Source organism: Pogoniulus pusillus, chromosome 17 (assembly GCF_015220805.1).
Source record: "Pogoniulus pusillus isolate bPogPus1 chromosome 17, bPogPus1.pri, whole genome shotgun sequence".
In the NCBI taxonomy this organism is placed as follows: domain Eukaryota; kingdom Metazoa; phylum Chordata; class Aves; order Piciformes; family Lybiidae; genus Pogoniulus; species Pogoniulus pusillus.
The window spans coordinates 12,804,564-12,829,772 of NC_087280.1; the positions used below are offsets into that span (position 1 = coordinate 12,804,564).

A 25,209-nucleotide genomic window follows, 5' to 3' on the forward strand; every position below is an offset into this window, starting at 1 on the left:
CAGTCATTTGGCCCCTGTCTGCCTCATTCAAGTAGAGGTGTATGTCATGCCTTGCAGTCTTTATCAGCCAAAACAATCAAGTTCAAATTACAAAAGCGTTTTTACACCAGAGCAAGATGACAGATTGATTTCTACCAGCACCATGTTTCAGCTGTATTGCTAGCTGAAAATGGCTTGCAGGCCAGGAGATGCTTAGGGGATCTGAAATATAAAAACACAAATGTTGAGGTGATTGTTCTAAAGAGGTGAATGAGGCAGCCAAAGGACTGGAGCTGCTCCCCTGACAGTGGCAGAACAGCCCCTCCAGCCTACCAACTCCTGCATGCTGCAGGCGGCGAAGTGCTTGGTGGCAAGGAGTGCAGCCCTGGGCTCCTGCACAGAGTGAGGGCAGAACCTCCAAGGCTTTTATGGTTAACTGCTGAGGGGCTTCTAAAATATCCCCAACAAGCCTCTTTGCTTTCCCTGCTCCATGTCTAAGGACTTTATGTGCTGGAGGGTAGGGAATTAAGTAACAATTCTGCAGCACCTGGGTTTTTGTGGAAGTGCAAGTCCTGCACTGGAAGTTGTGCGAGTGCAGGATTAGGAGAGCAGGCCATTGACTGCAGAGGCGAGGGGGGCTGCATCTCACACGACCAGGCCCGAAGATCACTGGTGCGTGTCTCATTTGCAGATGAACCAGTTGGAGCTGGTCTGCCTGCATCTGCCGTTTCGCAATGAACACCACTGCCCGTCTTGCACGAAGCAGTCTCTTGCCGGTCTTTGGCACACCACGCGGGTTGCTTTATTTTTCTTTTTTATCTCTCAACATCTCTCGACTTGCTCCTCTCGCTCTCACAACCTTGATGCCACACGCAGATGGATACCGCAGTCCCTAGTGCTTTCTGCAGTGCAAAAATAGCTGTCCCAGCGCCTCCCAGCTGCTTTGCTTCCCTCAGTAGTGGGAGGTGAGGCAGGGGAGGAACAGCCACCAGCCTTTTAAAGCAGGCAGAGGAGCAACAAGCCTCACGGCCGGGCTGCGCGGGGCGCAGGGCAGAGCCGCAGCAGCGCCGCGCCCGCGGCCAGCAGCTCCTCCTCCCGCCCTCGGGTGGGCAGGGCGAGCCGGGCTTCGGGCGGCGCCCGCCCGCCGGCACTGCGGGCAACGAGCTGCTGCCGCCCCCTGGCGGTCGGGGGTATGGCAGCACCGCAAGTCATGCGTGCGTGTGCAGCTGCGCCGTCCTGCCGCGCACTCTGCGGCCGCTGGGCGTAGCCCATGCGCGGTGCTGCAGCAGGGCGCTTGTCCGCAGGTTTAGCAGCACGGTGGGAGCGCTCAGCGCTGCTCGTTGGCTGCAGTGGGTGTTCATTACATAAGTTTATGACTTCCCAAATAGCGTTTCCGTAGCGTCCTCATTTCCAGCTTTCAGTCTCCTAAAACTTTATGGGAGGCACTTGAAAAACACATACCTGTTTTAGCAGCAATGATAGCTGATGTTCATGGAGCTCATTTTGCTGCATCAGAGTTTCACTCCCCCCTCCCCCCCATTATGAGGCTACAATTTAAACTTAGATAATTGATTTACATAATCAACTTTTAACTTAAAAGTTGTGCCTAATGAATGAATGAAATGGAGGCTAAAAAAATACTAGAGTATTACTTTTCCATTTATTTTACAGACACGACTTCAGTCCCAGCTGATTCTTTCATTCCAGCCCCTGTGAATGATGCACTGGAAGGGTTAGTTTCTTCATATTTACAGGGTATAATAAGCTGTGATTATGTGGTGTTGCTTATTCACCTGTTTCTGACACTGTATGTAGGTTCTCTTTTGCTTCAGCTATGAAATCTTAATTGCTTAGTGCTTGGCTATCCTCAGCTTTAGAGATTAGAATCTGTCTTGTTAATAGAAAACATAGTTCATGAAACTTAGTCACTCTTTCCTCCGTTTCTGCGCTCTACGCTCTCATTTGCTTTTTTTTATGCTTACCTCTATTTTCACTTCTTTGTAGGGAGGTTTTTGCTAATTTGCAGTATCGCGGGAGTGGGAAAGGAAGGAAAAAAGTATTGCTATAGAACGCAGCTTTAGGAAAGAGACTTCCTTCCCCTCCCCAGGCTGAGAGTCGAGGCTATGGCAGTCGGAAGGGATATCTTGCTTTGAGCCACGAGGTGGCGCCAGAGGGTAACAAGTAAGTGGAAAACTGCGGGGAGTTGAGACTCAAGCTGGCGGAGCTGCTGCTTAAGGAGAAGGTATATGGACAGGGAGCGAGGGAAAGCCAGGCGCTTCTTATGGTGGCTAACCACATGATGCCCTAGACTGCAGTGCTTGCTGTGCAGACTCGCTCTCCTCTCCCCTTTCATGCTTTGATGGGAGACCTCACTGGAATGGTGCAAGGTAGCATGCTCGGCTAATACCTAGCTCAAGTGTTAGAGCTAATGCAAAGTAAGGAATGAAGAGACACTAAGCAGCAGCCTGGTCTCCTTTTTTTTCATGCTACATCTCAAATTCTTCTGTTCCCTTCCCATTTATTAATCTGGCAAAATATTTTTTGTTAATGTTAAGGATCAAGTTCATGGCAATACTGATCCTACTCATGGCAGAGTTCAAGTCTTTCCATTTTTATCTTTCCTGTCTTCATTCAAGAGATGAAGGTCAGTGAAATACATGCTCTGGCATCACTTAAACTGTGCTAATATCAGCAGTTCATTGGTGTTTTTTCAGATCCTCCAAGGGATGAAACTTGAAATTCGTACTGCATTGGGATTTCCAGCAGGCCAGCTAGGTGAGCTGACTTGCTGGTTTAAAAACAGCTGGTTTAAAATCTCTGTTTACTGAAATATTTTGCAGTCACTGACCTCCACAAAAGTCTCTTTCAAAGTGAGTGAGCTGCTCCTCTGACCCTGGCATTTCCAAGAAAGTTTTGTCTAATGGATTACCTAGGTCTCTCCATAAAGCAAGAAATCCAGATGTCACAGGGTGCCTTTGATATGCTGCATTCTGTCACAGGCTCTCTTCTGTTCCTTAATGATGTTGCTTTTAGAAGATAACAAGGTGCAGCCTGGCTGTGGGTAAACATGCCATGTCTCATTAGTCAAAACCACATAGATACTCCAGATTTCTATGCCATATCTATAGATATCTGCTAGTGTAGTCATACAGGAGGTCTGCTACACTGCATAGAAGATCAGAGGTGTGTTAGTAGGGTCGCATGAAATGACAGTATTGTTAGTATGTATGCAATTACTAATTATGGATTTTAGCTACTCCATCCTTACTTTAGTGTAGTAGTTAATCCCACTTACTAGTGGTTAGAAGTGTATGTGGAATCTTGAGAGGGGACCTGGTCTTCAAAAGTCTCTAGTAGCTTCAGGTAAAGATCTAACCATTTTACTCCAAACCCAGGATTCTGGCTTGTAGTACATGTGTAGCACTCACAGCAGATTGTGACTGTCTTCCCATCAGCCTGCGTGGAGAACTGGAGCAGAAAGTGGAAGAAGATAAGAGAACCTTTCCTTTGTTCTGCCTAAATTTATTTGATCTAAAAATCTCTTAATCAAACCTTTCTGTTTCAAGACATCACTGGTTTGAATTTGTTTAGCTGGAAAATTGCCCACCACATCTCCTTACAATACCATGTCTATTTCTAGTCTGTTGACATTTAAAACGTTAAACTACTTTTGTACTGAGTAGTAAGCTATCTTAGCTCCCTATTCATTTATGACTGGCTAAAGAAATCCTGGGTGAAGCTGTCTGAATCACAGTGAGATTCATCTTTCTGTAGCAGAGGTGTTAGAGGCAACTGGTACAAAATTCTAGGAACAAAATTGTGGCATGTGAGAGATTTCTAACGTTGGATGACAACTAGATTCTTGGCACAGAGCCCATCCTCATCTTCCTTGAGTAGACTTGGTTGGGATTTATCAGATATGCTCTTCAAGATCAGGAAAGGGATCTGTCAAAGCTCAGGAATTACCTCATCTCCCAATACAGAAACTCCAAAGAGAGCCTTGCTCAATTCTTGTTCATGAGGCTGAGAAAATGTTAACATGCCATAAATAGATTTTTACTTCCACTGGTTTGTTACAGGTACACAGCCAAACTCATTCCAGAGCTACTCCATCAGAAGTTAGTTCAGAGTTCAGGTAGCTTTTGTGTAGGTATCCCAGTCACTGCAAGCAAACTACTTGCCTTCTCCTCTCTGCTGAGGGCTTTTCTGTCAAGAATTGAAGTGGCCAAAATTTAGATGAAAGGGTGTAAGTATCAAGCAGAAAACTTAACTGAGCCCTAGCCTCAGGAGAACTTAAACCCATGCTTTTCCACCAAATTTTGACTTTGCTGTTGCTTTTAATTTGTGATGGAAGAGTAAATGACATCCCAGTATCCAAATCTAGTGTTGTTTTTTAACCACTAATTCAAATCAAACTCTATTTATATAGAATCATAGAATCAACCAGGTTGGAAGAGACCTCCAAGATCATCCAGTCCAACCTATCACACAGCCCTAACCAATCAACTAGACCATGGCACTAAGTGCCTCATCCAGTCTTTTCTTGAACACGTCCAGGGACGGTGTCTCCACCACCTCCCTGGGCAGCCCATTCCAATGTCAATCACTCTCTCTGCCAACAACTTCCTCCTAACATCCAGCCTATACTTCCCCTGGCACAAATTGAGACTGTGTCCCCTTGTTCTGTTGCTGGTTGCCTGTTACTATCCTACCAACAAGGCAAGCTTATACTTGACAAACTTTTCAGGGGCATTACAGTGTGAGCATCATTCATAGATGCTGCCAACAAGAGCATCAAGTGATGGAACGCGCTTGTCAGAAACCTGTGCTTTCTTAGAAGAAGGAATGGGGGAGAGAGAGGCTTTGTTCTCACAGCCTTGTTTACAGAGCAGCAGCAAAGTGAAAAGACAAGATCTGCCACCTAGTTTAGTCTAAGGGTACTCCAGCCTCTTTCACATGAATAAGCTGTGTGCATATGTTAGAAGATAGTAACTGAGTCATTACTTGTCTGTCAAGGAGAGCATTCAAAAGCTCAAGAAACTGCACAGTGACGGAGGTTCTCTGCCTTACTCATCATGTCAGGGAGCCTCTTGAGGGCATTTTGTGGTTCACTGTAGGAAGGATAAACAGAGGAAAGCTGGGGTTTGTAGTGTTCTCCCTAAAGATAAGAGAAGTCTGATAATTTCAGTGCACTAGGTTATCTTCTCTGTAAGATTGGGATGCATTAGAGGTTGTCAAAGAACCAAGACTTCCTATCTCTTCCAAGAAAGGGAAGCAGTGGGACAAATTCTGTTACCACAAAACTCATGCAAAGCTCCTTCACATTAGGAGGCTGGTAGCTTACTTGCAGTTGCCACTCACACCATGGTTAGAGGAACCAGAATTTTTGAAGCTGGGCTTCAGATGTACGATGTGATATGTCTGCAATTCTAACTTCAGCAGGGGCATGGAAGAAATGGGTGCAGTAGTTTTTTCAGGGGTACAGCAAAATGATAGGAATGCTTTCCATACATGTTCTTCAAGGAAGCTGCAAAACAACTTTCACATTTCAAATGCTAAGATACAAGAGAGTATGTCACAAGACCATATATTTGAGATTCAAGAGAGTCCAAATGTCCTAGAGTCATTAAGTTTGCTTGGCAGCCCTGAAAGTGTTGTCACAGTACTGACCCTAGTAAATGTTGGCAGATCCTGTTACTGTATACCTGGAAACACTGGTCTGAATGAAATCTATCCCACAAGTGATGTGCCTCTTGCTGCACGAACCTCCTGCATTTTCCAGTAGTCAGCACTGCATTGCCTCTGGAAATGACAGAGTGTAAAATGTCATGGATCATGATCATGAATCCCTTTGCCTTCAAAGAACTTTCTCCAGCTCTGTCACCTTTCAATAATAGCAACATGACATCTAAAATTAGAACAGTTATTTGTATATGTGCTGGTACTCATGTTTACATGCACATGTGGTATAGCTAGGCAGAATGTGGATCTCTGCAAGCTCTGTTAGAAAAAGAGATTAACTGTTACCTCAGCCATTTCTATGATGTGATGTGGTTTGTGAGTAACTAGGACAGTAGAAAGTCGCTTCTATCTTCCTGAAATCAGGAGGATTCAGTCAACAAGGACTGAACCAACTAGACTATTTGCTCAAAGCTCCAAATCTTTTCTTTCCTGCTTTTAAGCCAAAAGTTTTGTCTAACGATTATCTCACCAGAGCTCTGCCATTGTGTTTGGTGTTTCAATTGCAATTTCTGTCTCCTCGCTGGCACTTGTACCATTTCTTTGCTCTATTACTGAGCCTTGTTTTGGATGGGGATACATAAGCATTCCTTTAAATCCTTTACTATTCCAGCTACCCAGACCCCAAAAGGGATTAATATTGTTTAGTAAATTATCAAACATGTTTGATATTTAGTGCCATACATATTAATATTGTTCTGTTCTTTTGGATTAAAAATGCTGAATTGCATTTTGATCATATCTGTGATCTGACCACCTCACTGTGAGGGTGGTGGGACACTGGAATAGGTTGCTAGGGAGGTGTTTGAGGCTGCATCCCTGGAGACATTCAAGGCTGAGGCTTGACAGGGCTCTGAGCAACCTGATCTAGTTGAGGATGTCCCTGCTTACCGCAGAAGGGGTTGGACTAGGTGACCTTTAGAGGTTCTTCCAACCCAAATAGTTCCATGATTCCATGATTTTACAATGCAGTTTTGAAGATATTTGAACAGAAATAAGTTTGCAGAAATAAAATTAAACAATACAGTAAGAATTTAATCATAGCTACAATCTTACAAAGTTTTCTGTAGAAAACATCTACACAAGTCACCTACATTCAAACAGGAGCTGGGTTTTTTTCATCTTCTGATTTCTTAAAGACAAGGAGGGATTTAGTCTTGCTTCCTAAGAATGAAGTTGTGATTGTGGGTTGTGTATGTATATACATGCCTGTGTCAGTTCTTTCCTTCCCCTCCCTGTGACTTGTACCTGTTGGCTGCTTTCTGACAAGTCTGAGAAAGGGTCATAGGTCTGAATGGCATCAAGTTTTGTGATAATAGATAACTGGATGGAAAGTGCTCCAGCTAGCAAAAGGGCTGCAGAGCTATTAGATACCAGTGTATCCACATACTGAAGATTACTTCTGCACCCAGTTCTGGAGCCCCTATTACAAGAGGGGTGTGAAGATGCTGGAGCATGTCCAGAGAAAGGACAATCAGAGGGCTGGAGCACTTCTCCTATGAGGACAAACTGGAAAAGTTGGGGCTGTTCAGTCTGGAGAAAAGGAGGCTCCAAGGTGATCTTATTCTTATTGTGGCCTTTCAGTGCAGGAAGGAGGCCTACAAAAAATGCTGGGGAGGGACTCTTTAGGCTATCAGGTAGTGACAGGAGTGGGGGAATGGAGCAAAGCTGGAGATGGGAAGATTCAGACCGGATGTGAGGAGGAAGTTGTTGAGCATGAGAGCGGTGAGAGGCTGGAATGGGTTTCCCAGGGAGGTGATTGAGGCCCCACCCCTGAAGGTGTTTAAGGCCAGGCTGGATGAGGCTCTGGTCAGCCTGATCTAGGGTAGGGTGTCCCTGCCCATGGCAGGGGGGTTGCAACTAGATGGTCTTTGTGGTCCCTTCCAACCCTGACTGATTCTATGTGTAAATTCTGATCCATCATTATGGTAAATATCCAGTGTATGATTGTGATATATCATTTACCTTGTAAATTTCACAGAAAAAAAGAAGAAATTAGTTTTACTTAGTTCTTATACTCCTACATTTCATTCTGTAGCCAAAACTCCATTGCAGCAGGTTATAGTCAGTCTGGCAGTTAATGTGGCACCTTGGCCTGTCACACAGTGAGGATATCCTGACAAGGGAGAACAGAAAATCTTACAAGAAGTACCTAGAACTGACATTTGAGGAAAACTGCAGGGTTTTCCCCTCAATAACTATAATAGATAAAATAGGCAGAAGCCATCTAGCAAGCTTAAGAATTAAATCAGATTCAGTGAAGCTGGGATTAGGAGGAAAATTTCCTGCCATTTTACATATGCATCTTGTGATTAAGTGCAGTGATATTTTTCCTTTGAGGGTGAAGAATGATACAGTAAGATTTACATTATTTAATTAAAACTGAAATATCTTTCAAAGGCCTGTGACAATAGTCTGTTGATTTGCAGCACTTATTATAGGTTACAAGTTAAAGTGAATATATTAAATAAATAATTTTCATTGTGTGTACCAAAACATTTTGACTGTCTTCAAAATTCAGAGATGACTACAAAATTACTAGCTTAAAGGACAAGAAAAGGATAATTTTACTATTTTGGGGTGCCTTTGTTCTTCCCAATGGGAACATCTTGACTTGGGAACTTCAGGAAGCTGGAAACTTGCCTTCTAAGAAGCATACTGGATTGTCCTAAATCATTCCTGATAGCTGACAGGTAAGATTTGCTGTGGATAGAATATTACAAGAGATGCACAAAGGTCCATAAAAACAGCAAGAACAACAACAAACAACCCTCACTTGTTAATTTGTGTAGGTCAAATCTCAACAATAACAATGTGAAGCTTCTGTTTCTGTTTCAGGTTAAAATTCCACACACCAAGGTGAGGATTGCAGTGGAAGAAATCGTTACTGGATCTTTACCACATTGGGACATCAATTTGAAAGTAATTGGCAAGCTTTGGGGTGGTGAGTTGAGTTTTCAAGATGTTGCAATAATTCTAGCAATTTTGTGTGATAACATTAGTGATGTGATCTTTATTAATGATGTGATCTTCATGATAAGTTTTTTTGATCAGAAAAGCTCAGCACCTGCTTAGTTAGACATACATTTAAATAACTTTCTTGCATTTGATGAGTGAACTTGGCTTTATTTACTGTTGAATAATCATCACTGGTGTTGTGCTCCATGATTTATGGAGCATGTACTCTTAAAACATAAATTGGTACATTCCTTCTTGTGGAAGAGGAAGAAGAAGGCATAAAGAGCTACCTAGTGTACAAAAAGCAAGGGGACTCTCATTTTGATGCGAAAGAAGGAACTGTCAGGAGTGATACTTCTACAGACCATGAACGGTATGAAGTCTGTATGGGTGTTAAGGAATAAAGAGATGTAAGTAGAGAAATACAAGTGACTGCTTTAAGGAGACAAAAGAGATTTTTCTTTAAATGACCCAGAGGATGGTCAAATGATGAAAGAAGTATAGGGATGGCACTAGAGTGCTTTTTGGTGCATTGATAGCATTGCAGATATCAAGGCCCTTGTGAAGGTAGTCTGGGGGACAAATGACTGGTACCCAGAGAAGGCTGGAAGGAAAATGGCATTTACTGTGAGTAAAGACTTCAAAGTCAGACCATAAATGTGCCAGTTAGGAAAAGGAAAAAAATTCTGAACTCATGGTACATCAGTTCAGACTTCTGTCTAGGAAGACATAATGTCTAGGGCTTATGTCTAGGAAGAACTGCACATAAGAAAGGAATAAAGAGGCCTTTAAGATATTTGAAAGAGTATCTTCATTGAAGAAAAATATGTGGGCAGGAAAAATATAGTCCAGTAGAAAAGTTACCAAAAAAAATAATAGTAGAGCATTCAGCATAAAGCTCATTGTGATGGTGGCAATGGCAATTTTAGGGATCCTACACAGCTTCTGATATATGTAGTAGGTAGGAAAAAAGAAGTATTGTGCAGAGTCAGAAAAACTATGTAAACTGAGTTGATAAAGAATGATCCAAAGGTTCAAAACTATCTGATAACTTAAAAAGGACAGAGAAAGAAGGCAAGACCTTTGGATTTAGCCACAAGCCAATCATTATTTATTTTAGAAGGTCAATGTGAGTAGAGTGACCTTAGTAAAATCAACTGAAACAGAGAAGCATTTGAGCAGAACCAGCATAAAGGCTTTAGGCTTTGAGGTTTTTAATTGAATAGCTGACCAAAAAAAATGTAACTAGGAATTAAGTAGCACCTAAAAAACCTAATTAAAAAAAAATGATTGCATTACAAAGGAGTCTTAACAAGCTCAGCAAGTTACAAAGTTCTACAGTCATATGAACCAGGGTAAAGCATGCTTGACATCATACCAACTAAAATAATTAACTTCTTTCTGAGAAATAGGTAAAGCCATGAAGAGAGAACTCAGATTGTTATTCATGCTGGGATGGTGTGGCACTTACCTGTGCCAAAAGGGCAAACTGCTGAATGGCTCATACCCAGCAGGGTGAAAGTCCTTTACCCAAATACCTAAGGTCTGTTAAAACTGATTTAGTCATATCTCAATGTGCATTTGGAGGAGACAGAATCTGAAATGGAGTGTTTAGGACAGTCTTGAAACATGCCTTCAGTAATCAGCAAAGTATTTTTAGGTGAATCACAAAATCTTTAATCTAAAACCCCGAATGCTTAATGCATTAATTATAGGGATTTTTTGGGTAAAACTTAATTTCTTTTGCCTACTAGAGGTTGAATGAAAACCATGGAGATCTGATGACTAAAAGTAGCTGAATGATGCCCTTCCGGACCCTTTTTAGAGAAGCATTTTCAACCTGACTGGGAGTTTTCAACGTCAGATTGCTGCTGAGGAGCGGCTGGGGCAATGAGATAGAGGGGTGCTGGTGAAGCCGATTGCCTCATCCCACCGGACTGCACCTCCCAGGGCACGACCGCTCCTGGCTGCCAGAGAGCGTGGGGGCGCGGCGAAGCCCGGACTGCTGCCCGGTGTGGGCTCCGCTCCGCCCCTGGGCCCCTGGGCGGTGCGGGCCTGCTATAAATGCCGGCGGAGCGGTGCGGAGCGGAGCTACCTGGGCTTGCGGTGTCCTGCTGGCAGTGATGCTGCGAGTGCGGTGCTTGCGCGGGGGCAGCCGCGGGGCCGAAGCGGCGCATTACCTCGGCTCGCGGGTTGGTGCGGGGCCGGGGCGTGGGTGGGTGGGCGGGCGGGGGAGGCAGCGTGCGGGCCGGGCGGGCTGCGCTGCGCTGCGCTGCCCGAGGCTGACCCTGCAGCCGCTCAGAGTTCAGTGTCCGCCGCCGCTATCACCGCCCTTCTGCCCCGGGTGGCCGTGAAAAGGAGAACTGTTCTGCGGACATCTGGCGGGGTGCGGGTAAATGGGAGTGGCCGTAGCGGGCAGCGTGCTGCAAGCGACGCGCGATGCTTTGGGATTGCGGTGTAAGCCACTCGCGGGCCGAAGCCTTGCTTTTTGCCTCTTGTAAAGGAAACGTCATTGTCATTTTTATTTTAAGCTTGGAAGAGCCTTGGCAGGATGGGTGCAGCGATCTTCTCAGAGCACCCAGGCAGCCGCGGCCTCCCGGAACACCTGCGCTGCCGAGGACAAGGCCACCAGCCCCCTGCCTAAGGACTGTCCTGTTTGCTCATACAATGAATGGGACCCGCTGGAAGAGGTCATTGTAGGAAGAGCTGAAAATGCTTGTGTCCCACCTTTCTCTGTGGAGGTTAAGGTAAAGAGTAAGGAAACCAGAACAGCTTTAAATAGGAAGTAATGTGGGGTTTGTACAACTTGCTTGGTTTTTAACTCCCAAGGATTCTTCTTTCAAAGTAATTGTTTTCTGTGCCTGAAACCACAACAGGAACCCAAACCATCACAACATACATGCTTCTTTACAAAATACTGAAGTGAAGGAAGTGTGGCTGCATTCAGAACAAGTACCATTGCATTGGTTTTGTCCCAAACTTTGCTGTCTGGGAGGTTACCGGGATTGCAGTGTCAGCAGAGAGCCTCATGTTTGGAAGGGCAGGTTCTGCATCCCACTGCTGTCATTTGTGCTGTCTGCTAGAAGGAAGGAAGGCTTGCTGCTTGCTCACCTGTTTCTGCTTTTGTTCCAAAAGCGCTCCATACATGCTTGTTCCTCTGTCGTGTTAGTGCTAGCAAGGACCCATCAAAAGTGAAGCATCCTTCTGTGTTTTAATTATATGTCTAGATTTTCTTAACCATGAGAACTAGGACATTCTTTTCTATTACTTTTTAATTTGAGTATTACTGACAGAGTAATATCACAGGATTTCAGGATCAGAGGATTTAGGCCTGTAAGTGTTGTATGTGCTTTAATCCAACCCCCAGGCAGATGAATTTAGTGTCTCTATCATTTTCTAGAGCGTTGCTGTACCTGAAGCATTCTAGCCAACAAGGCATGTTACTTGTACTTGATGTGGCTTTAGAATTCCTGATGTTGCCACTATGACAGTATCAAAATGAGGTTTTAACAAGGTGACTACAGGTGCATGTATTTTGGAGATGAGCTTGAGGATGTTCTCATTTGAAACCATGTCAGCTAGCCTTATTAAATAGCAGAGTCTATAGCTTTTGGCATGTCTGTACGGTCTAGTGAGGATGAAATCTTGCATGGCTGCGTGGCAGTACCAGCTACTAAATAAGAACTGAAATGTAATGTAATCTCTTGGGTTTCATCTCTGATTTGATAAATAATGAGACTTTCTGCAGGGCCATGGCTAAAGAGGGGAAGAGACTTCTAGAAACACTTATTACATTATTCATAATAGTATTTCCAGCTGCAGGAACAAGCAGTATAAGCTACTGATCCATCTGTATTCAAAAACAGGAGGAAATGAAATATCCTGAAAATCCCATCTGAAAGTCAAACTAAATTTGCAAGTGGGCATGAAATGTGGACTTACTTCTCCACGTTCCAAAATAGCTTTCCCTTTTTTCTTGCTGCTCCTCAGAGAACTTTTTTTCTCTTGGGCATCATGCCACATGTACAATCTGTTAGCAGTACTGAAGCGAGCTGCTAGCTCAGTGAGGCTGGTTAGTGCCTACAGCTGAAATTCCCCTTTGTTGGTGTGTGCATTTGTGAAGACATCAGCCATTCCCAACTGTCTTAATACCTGTGCTTACAAGCACTTTAATGACTGAACACATAAACATCATAAAACATCCGAGTGAAACCTTGCCAATGGTGTGCAGAAATAGAAGTAGTAAAGACAAAAAGTAAAGAAGCAGGATAGGGATTATCATCCAATAAAACCCAACCTGTGCATCTGTGTGAAACACTGATGCTTATCTCTTCCTTTTTTTGTTTTGTTCTTTCTTTTTTTTTTTCTCCTTGCCCTCTTCTCTCACCCCTTTATTTTAGAAGAATCAGCTGAACATTTCTTAGCAACTCTTCAAAATACTGCAGGCACACTATGACACGTTATGGTCATAACATATACAAAACAGTGGAAAGTCAGTGAAAGAACAACAGGAAAGTTTGAATATTAATAACTATCTTATGCATTTACTTTGTGCCATTAAAGTGCTTACTCTGTGTCACTTTTTGTTTTAGGCCAACACATATGAAAAACATTGGGGATTTTATGAGAAATTTGGAGGCCAGAGTTTCCCCAGAGACCATTTAAAAAAAGCTATTGCTGAAATTGAAGAAATGTGCAATATTTTGAAAAGAGAAGGTGTAATTGTCAAGAGACCTGATCCAATTGACTGGTCTGTGAAGTACAAAACACCTGATTTTGAGTCTACAGGTAAATGTTCTTTCATTGTTGAAGGCCTTGTCAGTTTAGCTCTTGACTGAGACATTTTGGATGTCATCTACTCTACCTTCTTACTTGGAGCAGGATTATTGCCAGTGCTAGATGAGGTCAGTGAAAGCTTTGCTTAGCTATGACCTGAAAGATCTCCAGGGATGGAGATTCTGTCACCTGGTTTGCTGAGTTGTTTCAGTGCTGAACAGATTTTCTATTGAGAATGCTTTCCTGGTACCTAACATGAACTTCCCACACCAGCATCTGTTGCCAGATTCCCTTCCTATGTTGTCAGTGTCACTACCAAGGAATGTTCGATGTTGTGTTTAAAATGGCTCTGAGAGTTGCTGTAAGCTATTGCTGCCTTGTCTCATACTTGCCACATGAAATAAGCTGAGGCCCCTAACACTTCTTCCAGGTCATGTGCTGCAGGGTCCCTCTGACTGTCTTGATGATACTTTCTTGGATCCATCTTGAAATGTATATGCCTAAACTGGAAATTATTTTCTAGGAGGACTTCACTGATGTCAGTGTGTCCCTGCCCATGGCAGAGGGGTTGGGACTAGATGATCCTTGAAGTGCCTTCCAATGATTCTGTGAATGTTTCTTTACCTGTTGGCCACATTCCTCCTTGCATAGCAGCATATGACTTCAGTAATTTGCAGTGAGAGCATACTGGCTCATACTCAGCTTTGCATTAAGCAGTCTCCAGGCTCCCTTCATGTCAAATGTGTTCTTGAGTTGCTCTGGTGGAACTCAAATTCATTAGGGAACAGACAATACTAACAAACAGTCTTTTGGGACTACTTCCTGCACTAGCTTTCTGTTCCATCAAATTCCTATTACTTTAAAAGAATGGCACATAAAGAAACGAGGTTCACTTGGAAAACTTGCTGGTCATCATCACCTTTTAAAGTTGAGTAATTCATAAGCATTTGCCCTGTTAATTTCTGTTAACGAATTTCTGAAGTGGTGGCATGTAGCTTGTGGATGACTTTAGCCATGAACTTAGGAGTGAAGCTTTGTATGTATTGTGAACAAAACCAATGTCACTTTGATAACTTAGTGAAGAGTGTAATGACCTCAAAGTATGCAGTGGTTTCCTGCCCTCGTGAGGTGCTTTTTGCCCTTCTTCTGGATAGAAGTAATGGTAAAAAGGAGTATGAAAAGTGAATAAGCTGAAAGAGCTGAGAAGGGCAAAGCCTCAGCGGTTTAACAGCTTCTTTTCATTCAGGTATGTATGCTGCCATGCCAAGAGACATCCTGCTGGTGGTGGGAAATGAAATTATCGAAGCGCCTATGGCTTGGCGTGCTCGATTCTTTGAGTACAGAGCATACAGAGGAATCATCAAAGACTATTTCAGACGTGGTGCCAAGTGGACAACTGCCCCCAAACCCACAATGGCAGATGAACTCTACGATCAGGTATTGCTCTCTTTGTTGCTTCAGAACTTCAGTTCTAGTTACACAGAATTCTGTTGATTCTTTCAACCTGTTATCTAGGTTTCACAAAACTGGGGGAGGATGGATGGGCAGGCAGCACAAAACGACTCTGGAATATTGGTGCAAATATTCTGCAGCTTTTCCAGCTGAAACCGACTGTGTGCAATTAGGAAATATGAAACAGGAAGTTGTGTCTGTTGAACTCATGTCTGCTTTGAATTGTTTTGATTACTGCCTGTAATTTAGCATTACTAAAGAGGAAGGAATGCTGAAAAGACATCAAAAAGATGGCTTTAAAGAATTAAGATCCACTGAGAATGTCCATATGGCCTGAGTATATCAGGAAAGTGGCACAGAATCTCTATTTTGTCACAGACAAAACCCTCACGGTCCTTGTTTTACATGATGGTTATCATTTTGAAATAGATTATCATTGATTATCAGGATTATCATTATGAAATATATAAAATAAATAGATTTGTCAGTGTTTACTTTCTAAATATTTAAGCCAGTATTTTCCTAATAGTTTTTTTCTCCTGTAATAATTCTGACTCGGACAGTTTTGGTAGCCCCCCCAAATATATTAGGACCTTAGTAAGTGCATCTGTAGTAAGTACAGTAGAATTGGTTGTGGAATGATTATATCTTTCTGGGAACACTGATATCAGTTATGCAAAGAAGTCTTTCCTAGACAGAACTACCTTAGAGTAATGAGTCAGTACTAGAAAGCTTCCAGAGCCTGTTCTAAAGCATGGGAACTATTTATCCAATAGTTTTTGAAGGAGTTCTTCACCATAAATCTGGTGAGACACCGGAACAGGTTGCCCAAAGAGGTGGTGGAAGCCCTGTCTTTGAAAGTTTTTAAAGCCAGGCTGAGTGGGACTCTGGGCAGCCTGATCTAGTGGGAAGTGTCCCACTAGATGATCCCTGAGGTCTCTTCTAACTCTGACAGTTCTGTGATTGTGCTGTTTTTCTTATCTTTTTTTTTTTTTTTTTGTTAAACATCATCTGTTCTTAATTGCATGATTTAATTCTATACTCTGTTTAAATTCCTGAAAATCTACCTTCTAGTTTGAAGTGCCACACCATTCTAAAATGTGGAAAAAAGAAGGGAGTACCCCTTTGTTAAGAAATAGCTTGTGCACTAGTATTTCTGTCTCTCTGCAGTGATTTCTTGGACTGATAGCTAAATTTCACTGGTAATGAAGACTTTTGATTCAGAAGCTTGAGTACTGTGTTCAGTTCTGGGCCCCCCAGTTTAGAAGGGACATTGAGATGCTTGAGCGCGTCCAGAGAAGGGCGACGAGGCTGGGGAGAGACCTTGAGCACAGCCCTATGAGGAGAGGCTGAGGGAGCTGGGATTGGTTAGCCTGGAGAAGAGGAGGCTCAGGGGTGACCTTATTGCTGTCTACAACTACCTGAGGGGTGGTTGTGGCCAGAAGGAGGTTGCTCTCTTCTCTCAGGTGGCCAGCACCAGAACGAGAGGACACAGCCTCAGGCTGCGCCAGGGGAGATTTAGGCTGGAGGTGAGGAGAAAGTTCTTCACTGAGAGAGTCATTGGACACTGGAATGGGCTGCCCGGGGAGGTGGTGGAGTCGCCGTCCCTGGGGCTGTTCAAGGCAGGATTGGACGTGGCACTTGGTGCCATGGTCTAGCCTTGAGCTCTGTGGTAAAGGGTTGGACTTGATGATCTGTGAGGTCTCTTCCAATCCTAATAATACTGTGATACTGTGATATTACAAAGGTTAGCAGCTTTGAAGAGTGATTAACCTCTTGGTATAACCTGTCTCTTATCCATTCTTGAATGTACTTAAAATCTTTCACTTACACATCCATATTTATTAGAATAAAGAAAAAAAAGAAAGATTAGGAAGTAAACCACAGCCAAGGAGCATACTAACTACTAACATTTTTGTAATTTCAAAATTCTCTTCAGTAGCAAATAGTTGGAAAGCTCTCCCTTACTCTCTCCAACCTGCTGTAGTTATTCCTTTTCCTGCAACTAGGATTATCCGATCCGCTCTGTGGAAGACAGGCATAAACTGGCAGCTCAGGGAAAATTTGTAACTACTGAATTTGAGCCATGCTTTGATGCTGCTGACTTCATTAGAGCTGGAAGAGATATCTTTGTACAAAGGAGCCAGGTAAACAAAGCTTTTCTTCCAACAGTTTTGGTATCTATCTTAATGATTGACAATTGCATTTATGTTTTGTTGGGGTTTATTTCTTTTGTGTGTGCTGTTTGTTGTTGTATGGTGGTTTGTTTGGTTTGGGGTTTTTTAATCCTTAACAGCATTAATTGTGTTGACAAAAGAAGTTGCTATTCATAGAACGTCACAGGATGGTGTTCTGTGCCATTCAATGACAGAGTGAGACTGTCTTACAGCTAAGAGGTTACCTAAAGACACAAACATATTATTTTGTCTTTAAATATTTATTCAAATAAAACCTTGAACAAACTAATCTTTGATGCAGCTATAGTCTAGCCTAGTGGAACTTACTTTGTCTTGTTTTCAGGTTACAAATTACATGGGCATTGAATGGATGAGGCGACATCTTGCACCAGATTATAGAGTGCATGTAATATCCTTTAAGGATCCTAACCCTATGCACATTGATGCCACTTTTAATATCATTGGACCTGGTCTTGTGCTCTCTAACCCAGACCGTCCCTGCCATCAGGTAAAAGTGTAGCAGAGGGGAAAGTGTTTTGTACTTCAAAGTGGTTCAACTGGATTAGGTCCCTATTGGATAATTGCTAATCCACGAGTTTATTTTGTATACACTTGGGTAACAATTAAATTGCTCAATTCAAACAGTGCTCAGACGGTTGCTGAGGAACTTACAAATATATTTGCACGTTGATGGTGGAACTTTCTCAGCAGTGCAATGACCATTTTTCTCTCCCAGTTTTCTGCTGCTGCTCTTTGTGCTTTAATTATTGTGAGGCTAAGCAGATGTGCTGTGTGTTTCTTCCCAATGTGTCTGGTTTAAATATGAGGCAATCAATCTACTTTGTAATAAAGCAGTATCAAAACTACTGCATAGAGTGTTGTACTTCTTTGCACACTTCCACTACTTCAATCTATTAATTGTATCCAAGGATAAATGGAAGGGTTTCTGCTGCTCAGATGAACAATCTCCATTTTCAATCCTACCAGCCTCTCCTTTGGTATCATTAACTATACCAAGGGTAGGAGGCTCTTAGGATCAGGCATAAGGCTTTGAATAACTGAGAAAATTTTGAGAGTAGGAAAGATGAGTGACATGGTGGTTCTGGATGTAGAACTTACTACTTCACTCTGCTGAAGTCTGCAATCAGATCAGAAAGCCTGCTCAAAAGTAAGAGCTCACCTCTGTCAGAGACCTGCTACCTGTGCTGTCAGTGTCTGAGGACTTCTGTGATGTCAGAAGCTGTACAACTGCATGGGAATGGCTGAACCAAAACTGAATCAATGTAGCTGCAAGAGGCTGTGGAAGCATGTGCACAGCGTAGCTCTTAGAAGCAGTGGTGGTCTTTTCCCAGCAAATGGCTTCAGTGCATGTGGTTCCACTGAATTATTGCCTCATGTAAAGTCCATTATTTGATGACAATTAAAAAAAACCAATTAGAGCATTTTCATTTCCCCTCTTTTTCATAATCTTACTTGCAAGAGGAGGCTCTTGGTCTCCTTGTGTTAAGCCCACATGCTGGGGTTTTTTCATGGAGCACTGCTGTCTAAGTAGACAGAAAAGATAGAAGCACTTTTCTTTTCATAACATGTGATTTTGCAGTTCTGTAAGACTGGGAAATGTGGGGGTTGGGGAGGAAATGTGGGTGAGAGGGAGCTTTTCTTTACAATGCTGGCAGGCCAGGCTGGTTAGTGCGTTTTCAGAGGGGAGCTCCACCTCGTGGTGACACTCGAATAAAATGTTCTTCCAGGTGCTCACACAATGGAGTCAAGAAGTCAGTTCTCCCCAGCCAAACCCCTCTCCTCTTAATCGTGTATTTCTCAGAGACACAATTTTTATTCCCTAGGATGTCTTTAGCTTGTTCTCTTAGTGAGATAATCTGCACATTAAGTTTCTTACGAAGCAAGATGCAGATGCAGTTTTATGTGAGTTTTTGGTGGGTTTGTTTCTTCAGATGTCAGTGCAATTCATATCAATGGCTTTTACAGTCATATGGGAAGAAATAACACCCCCCCAAAGAAAGCTTTTAATAGTTTTGTGCTTTTACTAATTTGAAGCCTGACGGGGCTTAAAATGCATGTGGTACCTTTTGTGTTTAACATATCTTAGTACACCTAGCACAGATAAAAAGAGTAGAAAGAAATGCTAGTGGTATGCAGAGCTTGAAAAGTCTTTCAAAAATGCTTCTGTGAAAACTGGGTTTGTAGCTGGAACTTGAGTAATGAACAGAAGGAGGAGGGGGTCTTGTATACTGAAGTAGCCTGAGTAAATGTAGCCTATATTGAGCACATAATGAGGTACTTGAAGAATTCTGAGCAATTTAATTCTCTTTCAGATTGAGCTCTTCAAGAAAGCAGGCTGGACTGTGGTTCATCCCCCAGTGCCACTCATCCCAGATGGTATATTCACTCTTTCTTTTCTAAGAATGCCAAGAGTATTCTTAAGAGTATTAATATGAGGCTGCATTGGTACAGCAGAAGGTTCATTCTCATGTGTTTAGATCACCCACTGTGGATGTCTTCTAAATGGCTGTCCATGAATGTGCTAATGCTGGATGAGAAACGTGTGATGGTGGATGCCAATGAGACATCAATTCAGAAGATGTTTGAAAATCTGGGTATGTCCTAACATATTTCAACATATACTTAAAACAAAATGATCCTGACATCAACTATACACATCAGGATGACTAGAGGTAATCAAAGCAGCCAGGACTGGAAAATGTACTCAAACAGTTACATTAGTAAGTATGACTCATTTGCTGACTTCTTTCCTGAATACTTCAGTCATATATTCATATGACTGAGTGGGCTGCTTATATCTTGTGGGCTTATATCTTACATCCTATGGGCTTCTAGCATCTCGTGCCACTTGCATCTCGCAGCAAAGAACTTTAATTGCTACTCATACTTTTACTGATAGCATGCTTTTGAATGAACTGTCTGTTCAGTTTGAAGATCAAAATCTGTCTTAGAGAGGTTGAGTGTGCATCTTAATGATTGAGAGCTGCCTATCCTTCACTTTCAAAATACATCTGATCTTTCTAGCTTCAAACTCATTGTACTTTAAACTGTCAAATGAAGATCACTTAATCCAGGTATTTCTGCTGATTTATGAACACTATCAGCCCCAGGAGATGTAACGTCTTGGAAGAATGGAATTCCTTCAGATGTGCACTGGTGGGGGTACTGTAATTGAACATAGGATCTGAAAGTCTTGTTATGCACAGCTTACTGCAAAGATAAATAATGCAGACTTAAAAATCTAAGTTCATGCAGCTAATTCATCTGTTTCCATCATACTGGGAAAGAAAGCTGTAGGTAGATCTACTCAAGGCTCACAGTTGGTTAGTAGGAAGGTGGCAAGATTGCTTGGTCCTACCACATGCTGACTGTTGCTGAAGGAGATAAGTACATCCTGATGCAAAAGTTGACAGCATAGAAAGAAGAGTAGTGGGTAGATGAGAAGTCAAGGGAAGTGAGGAGGTCATTGTGTTGCAGAGTAGAAGATAATACTCCCCAGCAGCAGAAGATTCTTTAGGAGGGAGAAAAATGATGGGAAGGAGAAAATCCAAGGGTGAAAGATAGCAACTGTGAACCTAGGATTTGTGCTGTGGATGTGAGTGCACTTACTGAATCTTCCCTCAAATGTCAGGTTATAGCAGGTGAGAACCATGCAATCTAATGTCTTAATCTGCTTTTAAGAACTGGCTATACAACCTTCAGTGAGTCCCTTAGCCTTTCAGCCTTAGGTTGATTTAGTGCGGCCAGCTAGGTTGAGGGAGGTGATTCTGCCCCTCTACTCCGCTCTGGTGAGACCCCACCTGGAGTACTGCATCCAGTTCTGGAGCCCCCATTACAAGAAGGATAGGGGTGTGCTGGAGCATGTCCAGAGAAGGGTCACTGGGATGATCAGAGGGCTGGAGCACCTCTCCTATGAGGACAGACTGGAAGAGTTAGGGCTGTTCAGTCTGGAGAAGAGGAGGCTCCGAGGTGACCTTATTGTGGCCTTTCAGTAACTGAAGGGGGGCTACAAAAAACTAGGGAAGGACTTTTCAGGATATCATGGAGTGATAGGACTAGGGGGGATGGAGCAAAGCTGGAGATGGGTAGGTTCAGGCTGGACATGAGGAGGAAGTTGTTCAGCATGAGAGTGGTGAGAACCTGAAATGGGTTGCCCAGGGAGGTGGTTGAGGCCCCGTCCCTGGAAGTGTTTAAGGCCAGGCTGGATGGGGCTCTGTCCAGCCTGATCTAGGGTAGGGTGTCCCTGGCCATGGCAGGGGGGTTGCAACTAGATGATGCTTGTGGTTCCTTCCAGGCCTGCCTGATTCTATGATTTAATTCTGTGCAGAACCAAGGAGATGAGAATTTAAAGTACTTAGAAAATTAAGCTGTTAATGCTAATCATGATGTATCTTTCACACTTGAACATCACAGTCTGTGTGAGCTCCAAATAAACTGTAGTCAGTAATTTCCTAGGATGGAGGTGGGGTCTACTGGGGACAAAGGTGTTGTTGACTTACATCATGGATTCTACAGAGCTCCTTCTGAGCTTGAGAAGTACCAAGAAGCAAAAAGGGAGACTTCATAGCAGAAAAGTGTTCTGATCGCAGTCCATTTGTCAGGACTTTGTGTAAGCTGAGCCACAGATGACACACACGAGCTGAAAAAAAAAAAAGAGAGAAAGCTTAACCTAGGTAGTAAGTATAACAGCATCTCTCCTTTTTCAGAGAAAGAGGGACTCAGACCTCTGTACTTTGCTTCTTTTCTGGAAAGGCACTTGAGGGACCACATTCAGTGTGTTTGAACCATAAATGCTCACAGAAATGCGTTGCAGAATTTCAGCTAATTCTTCACATACTGCAAAACCTTTTTTGTTGCTGTTACTGGCACGTTATAATACGTCAAACACTGATTGTGCTCCAGGCACTGTGTATTTCCGAGGCTATTACTGGAGTAAACAAGACAGCTACGTTCTAAGCTTGGTCTCTGCCTAAAATTTGAGAACAAAAGTCTTTAACAAATGAGTAGGAAATACTTTCTGTACTTGCATCTTGCCATGTGATCTGATAAAGCATTACCTAACGTTCTGACCAAAGTTTACAACGTGAATTTGAGATATTGAAGTGTGCAATGTATGTTTCTTGCAGGCATTTCTACAATTAAGGTGAATATTCGCCATGCCAATTCACTGGGAGGTGGTTTCCATTGCTGGACGTGCGATATTCGCCGCCGGGGCACCTTGCAATCTTACTTTGACTAGCTATAAACCCAGATGGCAGTGGTTCAGCTTCTAAAATAAGCATAGTAACTGATGAAATTAATTTCACTTTTGTTAAAATGACTGCATGAGCTCTAGTGCTTGATCAGTGATGTCCTTACAATGGTCTGGTAAATAAGTTGTTCTTACATATTCCTCACTTAGAGCAGCATGAGCAAAACTATTTCCACCCACAATACAGATTTTCCAGCTGGCTTCCTGAAAGACATCCCTCATCTATGACACTTTTTACACTGGCTTTGAATGTCAAAGCTTGGCAAGTTAGCTAAAAGGTCTTGCTAGAATAGCTTGGCCACTAACATTGGACATCTACCTCTGTCTAGCTACTCTATCAAATAGGCAGCTTGAAACTTTAAACTTGAGTAAACTTTTCTTATTCATCAGTTCTAATATATTTGTGTTGAATGAAGTTAAAATAGATGCAGCTGTACTGATCTCTTCTGGAACCAAATGACTTTATAATACAGTTTTTCATGTTGAGCCATACAGGTATTTACAGAGAATTTCTGATACGATCTAACTTTTAAGACTTCTTCACTTGTCATGTCCCTTCTACATTTTCTTCTGATGCATATCATGCATCTGAATACTTTTTTTACTGCTTTTTGTATTGCTGAAACTGCTTGTTTGGTTGGGTGGGGTTTTTTATTATTTAACTTTGGAGTGTAGAAATGATAGCTAATATTCAGCTTGTAAGATTTCACTCTGAATTGTTTACATTTAAAGAAAGCACAAAGCCCCCAAACACCAACAACCTCCCTCTAACTCTCTGATAACTTAAAACTGCTTTCTTCCTCCAACTGTGGCAGATACAGAAGGGCATATCCAACATGTCAGACGCTCTGAAGGAATTTGAGTATTGATTACTGAATATGTACTTGTTATGCCAATAAAGTGGTTTTTGCATTCTCAATTTGTCTCTCTGAAAATAAGCAAACCTGTGTAGTGGTTGGATGGGTATGTGTTTATGGAATACAGATGGAAATACAAAATGCACATAGTTTTTTTTAATCTAAAGTGTGCAGCATGTTAGGCGCTTCTACACTGCGGAAACTATGTTTGTATGTTGCTGCTTCTGTTCTGCACAGAAGTGTGACTGGTGGGGGAAAGTAACACTAATGGGTGCGTGTTTGCTATCAGACTCTGGAGAAATCTCCTATGTCAGACAGTTCAGTGCCCTTTGACAGAAAAGATGTCAGGCATAGCATACTTGCATATAAGACATGTAGCCGTATCACAGTATCAGCAAGGTTGGAAGAGACCTCACAGATCATCAAGTCCAACCCTTTACCACACAGCTCAAGGCTAGACCATGGCACCAAGTGCCACGTCCAATCTTGCCTTGAACTGCCCCAGGGATGGCGACTCCACCACCTCCCCGGGCAGCCCATTCCAGTGTCCAATGACTCTCTCAGTGAAGAACTTTCTCCTCACCTCAAGCCTAAATTTCCCCTGGAGTAGCCTGAGGCTGTGTCCTCTTGTTCTGGTGCTGGCCACCTGAGAGAAGAGAGCAACCTCCTCCTGGCCACAACCACCCCTCAGGTAGTTGTAGACAGCAATAAGGTCACCCCTGAGCCTCCTCTTCTCCAGGCTAACCAATCCCAGCTCCCTCAGCCTCTCCTCGTAGGGCTGTGCTCAAGGCCTCTCCCCAGCCTCGTTGCCCTTCTCTGGACACGCTCAAGCATCTCAATGTCCCTTCTAAACTAGGGGGCCCAGAACTGAACACAGTACTCAAGGTGTGGTCTAACCAGTGCAGAATGACCTCCCTGCTCCTGCTGGCCACACCATTCCTGATGCAGGCCAGGATGCCACTGGCTCTCTTGGCCACCTGGGCACACTGCTGGCTCATGTTCAGGCGGGTATCGATATGTTGGGTAGGACTTAAATGTGTGTTAGCAATCAAGAATGCTTTAAGATATGCCAAACTGGAGGAGGTAATGAGGGGACTGCCAACACTCAATGATGTAGGGATGGTCCCTCTTTTCCCTTTAAAATCAAGATCTTCATAAAGTAAAAATTGTCTTCCTGTAACCAAGCTTTGCTTTCCACTATTGACAGTGGAGCTGGACAGTTCTGTATAGAGGCATGCAAAGCAAGTCATCCCTCCCATCGTTCTGCATGCTGCAGAGCTGAAATGACATCTAAAGGTTTGTGCTTGGCATGAAGTATCACAAAGTACAGCTGAAAACATTGAAAACTCAGTGTTCTTACTATGCCTTCCTATTTAGGCCATGACAAAAAGTGGATTTCAAAGTTTCTGTCTTATTTGTAATACTCATTTGAAGAGCAGCTTAAAGAATCAGCATCAGTTTCCTAAGTAGCGATTTTGTTGTTTTACTTAGGTGAAGTTAATACACAGATTAGCTGGAATTCATGTATTTCTATACTGGTGTAGGCAAACTGAATTCTCTTTTTAAAAGTTCTGGACATAGTCTCAAAGGATCAGAAATGTTCTTTTCCATCCATACAAGAGATTCTGTTGAGAAAAGGATAATTATTCAGCACCAAATTTATCTGCCAAAAGCCTGGCTTTATAAACAGCCTTTCCTCAGCTTTTTTTTTTCCCACTTTGAACTGTGCAAAGAGTACTAAGTCTTTCAGCCTGAAACCCACTGATGTGCTTCTGAAGTTGGCTTTGCCCTACTTATAGGCAGCCTGGAGCCCTAGGGAAAGTCTGTTCTACCCACTGTGGTGGAGTGGAAGTTTTGAGATAGTCTCTGGCTCCTTTGCAGTAGTGCTGGAACTGCTTGGCCATTGAGAGGCTTCTGGATCTTCCCAGGCTCTAGCAGGGTGCCAGGAAAGAGGTAGAAAATCTCTGACCTGATCCTGATTCCTCTTGGTGTGGAGGTT

At 42.9% G+C, this 25,209-nt stretch overlaps 1 protein-coding gene across 2 annotated transcripts; it reads left to right on the plus strand.

The window, feature by feature from the left end:
- Positions 1-10,766: 10,766 nt before the first annotated feature.
- GATM (glycine amidinotransferase) lies at positions 10,767-23,272 on the plus strand. Of its 2 annotated transcripts, none has more exons than XM_064157105.1 (9): positions 10,767-10,868; positions 11,208-11,423; positions 13,269-13,464; positions 14,699-14,889; positions 16,914-17,051; positions 17,425-17,589; positions 19,415-19,478; positions 19,580-19,696; positions 22,229-23,272. In XM_064157105.1, the coding sequence occupies exons 1-9, from the start codon at positions 10,800-10,802 to the stop codon at positions 22,339-22,341; spliced, it is 1,269 nt and encodes a 422-aa protein (XP_064013175.1). In that variant the 5' UTR covers positions 10,767-10,799; the 3' UTR covers positions 22,342-23,272. The 2 variants fall into 2 exon arrangements, with proteins under 2 accessions (XP_064013175.1, XP_064013176.1); XM_064157106.1 differs by having other exon boundaries at positions 21,809-22,294.
- Positions 23,273-25,209: the final 1,937 nt, after the last annotated feature.

What these genes read in the sequence shown, in the direction of transcription:
- GATM (XM_064157105.1), top strand. Translation starts at nt 10,800, where the DNA reads ATGCTGCGAGTGCGGTGCTTGCGCGGGGGCAGCCGCGGGGCCGAAGCG. An exon ending in AGTGCCACTCATCCCAGATG is followed by an intron (nt 19,479 to 19,579) that starts GTATATTCACTC and finishes TCATGTGTTTAG; the next exon opens with ATCACCCACTGTGGATGTCT. An exon ending in GAAGATGTTTGAAAATCTGG is followed by an intron (nt 19,697 to 22,228) that starts GTATGTCCTAAC and finishes TGTTTCTTGCAG; the next exon opens with GCATTTCTACAATTAAGGTG.